The 3,433-nt window shown below is 45.6% G+C and overlaps 1 protein-coding gene across 1 annotated transcript; it reads right to left on the bottom strand.

Annotated features, from left to right (window-relative positions):
- Nucleotides 1-2,288: 2,288 nt before the first annotated feature.
- On the bottom strand, nucleotides 2,289-3,221 carry LOC125638315 (olfactory receptor 5W2-like). Its single transcript, XM_075128999.1, has one exon. The coding sequence runs from the start codon at nucleotides 3,219-3,221 to the stop codon at nucleotides 2,289-2,291; it is 933 nt and encodes a 310-aa protein (XP_074985100.1).
- Nucleotides 3,222-3,433: the final 212 nt, after the last annotated feature.

Raw genomic sequence — 3,433 nt, 5'->3', positions numbered from 1 at the left:
GGACTGGGGGATGGATTGTGACAGAACCCACCTGCTGAAGTGAAGAAACAGATTGACAGAGCCAGAAGAGTACCCAGAAGTTACCTACTACAGGACAGGCCCAACAAAGAAAATAACAGAACGCCACTAGCCATCACCTTCAGCCCCCAACTAAAACCTCTCCTACGCATCAGTCGGAGAACACTTCAATCTCTTTGGTCACTCGATTACCTAAAAGTAAAAGTGGACCTAAAAGTGGAAATTCTTCAACAAAAAAAAACTTCAAAAACAGACTCCAACGAGAGACTGCTGAATTGGAATTAATTTGAAAACTGGATACAATTAACTTAGGCTTGAATAAAGACTGGGAGTGGATGGGTCATTACACAAAGTAAAACTATTTCCCCATGATTATTCCCCCCGCCCCCCACTGTTCCTCAGAGGTTCTTGTCAACTGCTGGAAATGGCCCACCTTGATTATCACTGTAAAAGGTTTCCCCCCTCCCCGCTCTCCTGCTGGTAATAGCTCACCTTACCTGACCACTCTTGCTACAGTGTGTATGGTAACACCCATTGTTTCATGTTCTCTGTGTATATAAATCTCCCCACTGTATTTTCCACTGAATGCATCTGATGAAGTGAGCTGTAGCTCACGAAAGCTGATGCTCAAATAAATGTGTTAGTCTCTAAGGTGCCAGAAGTCCTCCTTTTCTTTTTGAGGATACAGACTAACACGGCTGCTACTCTGAAACCTGTCTTAACTCGTTATAAGTGAAGGGAGGAAAAACAAAGAGGTACCACCAAGTCATGGGCAAACAAGTCAGTTTCAGAGCATTTCGGCCTTTAATTGAAATGACATTCATGGGAGGGGAAGGAAGGAATTATGCTGAGAGTAAAAATTTCTGAACCTATTTACCCATAAAAAGAAGGAAAGAGCTTTACAAGGGAGAGAGAAGAATGATGGAAAAGGAGAGAAAAATCGTTTTAATTGGAAGGGGGAAAACTCCTCCATCGAGTCAGGGAATGTCTATCCTCAGGCCATTACAGTGACTCAGCAATGGTGTGCAGCAGCACCATAGTGTAGATGATTTCCACGTTGATGGCAGGGTTTTTCCTTCGACATAGTAAATCCACATCCCCAAGGGGCAATAGCTAGGTCAATGGAAGAATGACACTGAGGGTCAGTACAAGCTAACTGCCTCGCAAAGGGTGGGAAATGTTTCCCCACCCTGTGTGACAGAGCTCTGTTGATCTATTTTATAAGCCTAAACGTGGCCTCACAAAAGCTGCCGATGGAAAAGACTGGTTTGGAAATTGAGTCCTATCTCTCTGCCAGGGCAGCAGAATCCCCTTCGGTTCTTTTTGTTCAGGAGAGTTGGAAATATTGCAGCTCTCCCAGATTCCCAGAAGAGATTATTCTGCATTCTGATTGAGCTCACTGTCAGGCTGTGTGTGTATGTGTTTGGTGTGAAGTTGGCATTGTGTGTGTGTGTGTACTGCGCCTTCTCTGTGTGTGCGCATTAGGCACCCTGTGTGTGTGTGTGGTGGGGGGTACAGTGGAGCTGAATATCAAGTGTTGGCAGATGTGTGTCTATTGCCCTGCCCAGTGCTCTGGCTGGCGTCCCCCCTCCTCCCAGTGCAGGGCTCCTTGTGTGATCATAGAATCATAGGAATGGAAGGGACCTTGAGAAGTCATCTAGTCCAGTCCCCTGCACACACAGCAGAACTGAATATTATCTAGAACATCCCTGACAGGTGTTTCTCTAGCCTGCTCTTAAAAATCTCCAAAGTGGAGATTCCACAAACTTCCGAGGCAAGTTATTCCAGTACATAGGCACCCTCACTGTTGGGATCTGTTTCCTAATGTCCAACCTAAACCACCCTTACTGCAATTGAAGTTCATGGGTTCTTGTGCTATCCTCCCTCCACACGCACACACACACACACACTTTTGCAATTTTATTCCTATTTTTATTCCTAAAACTCTGTGTAACTGGTTGGGTCACAGAAACCCCTTTGGAACTGCCACCCAATGTCCTGAGATGTGAAGTTGAACATTTCACCCTCTAGGTGGATGCCCCAAGCCACCAGCTTATAAAATCATTCTCTCTCGCTGGCCCTGTCATGCTTCCCATGTTTTGTCCACTGATCTCAGTTGGCGGCTGCAGACCTTGTAGGAATAGAAAAAATAATAATAATAACAATACAATAAAGAAGAATACTCCCATGGACTCTGCAAAATTACTTTGTAATAGGCTGGGAATTGAATTCACCTATTTCCATTCCCCATTCCCCACCACTAAACAGATTCAAAAATTGGTTAGGAGTTTATTCATTGCTTTCCTCAGGGCATCCTTCACCTCCGTATTCCTCAGGCTGTAGATGAGGGGATTCAACATGGGGATCAATAGCATGTAAAACACTGAGGTCACTTTGTCTGTGTCCATGGAATAGCTGGAGGTGGGACGTAAATACATGAAGAAGAGGGTGCCAAAATACAGGACCACAGACGTCAAGTGGAAAGTGCAAGTGGAGAAGGGTTTGTGCCGGCCCTCACGGATCTGCAGGATGGTGGAGATGATATAGACATAGGAGAGGAGGACAGTCACAAAGCTGATCACTTGAATGCAGCTCATGGAAGCAAAGATCACAATCTCATTGATGTGGGTGTCAGAACAGGAGAGCGCCAGCAGTGGGAGGATGTCACAGAAGAAATTATTGATGATGTTGGAGCTGCAGAATGACAGTCGAAATATACAACACGTGATTATCATTGAATCCACCACCCCTACAGTGTACACCCCAGCCACCAGCTGTTTACAAAGCTGCCTGGACATGGTGACTGTATAGAGCAGCGGGTTACAGATGGCCACATAACGGTCATACGCCATCACAGCCAGCAAGAGGCACTCAACATCTGCAAAAATGATAGAGAGATACATTTGCACAGAGCAGGCAGTGTAAGAAATACTTTTCCTCTTGGCTAAGAAATTCAGCAGCATCTTAGGGGAAATTACCGAGGAAAGGCAGAGGTCACAGAAAGACAAATTCCTGAGGAAAAAGTACATGGGGGTGTGGAGTTGGGGATCAATCGTGATTAACAAGATCATCCCCCCATTCCCCATCAGGGTGATACCATAAATCAGTAGGAACACTGCAAACAGGGGAACCTGCAGCTCCGGACGATCTGTCAGTCCTGAGAGAATGAACTCAGTCACCTCTGAGTGATTTCCCTCTTCCATCTCCTCTGAACAGTGATCAGGCAGCTACAGAGATGTTGGCAGGTGGATGGTGCAGAAAACCTGTCCCTTCTCTGTAATGAAGTAAGTGAAGATGAATGCAGATCAGTTTCTCAGTGGACATCAGTACCCACTCAGGGAAGGGCTTAGTCCACAGAGCCAGATGTTCACAGCTGATCATTCCAGGTGTTCGATAAAATGCACACTCTGTGCAA

The sequence above is a fragment of the Caretta caretta genome, chromosome 6 (genome assembly GCF_965140235.1).
Source record: "Caretta caretta isolate rCarCar2 chromosome 6, rCarCar1.hap1, whole genome shotgun sequence".
NCBI classification, from domain to species: domain Eukaryota; kingdom Metazoa; phylum Chordata; order Testudines; family Cheloniidae; genus Caretta; species Caretta caretta.
The sequence above is the reverse complement of the archived record's forward strand: the minus strand, read 5'-3'. Positions and strand labels throughout refer to the sequence as shown.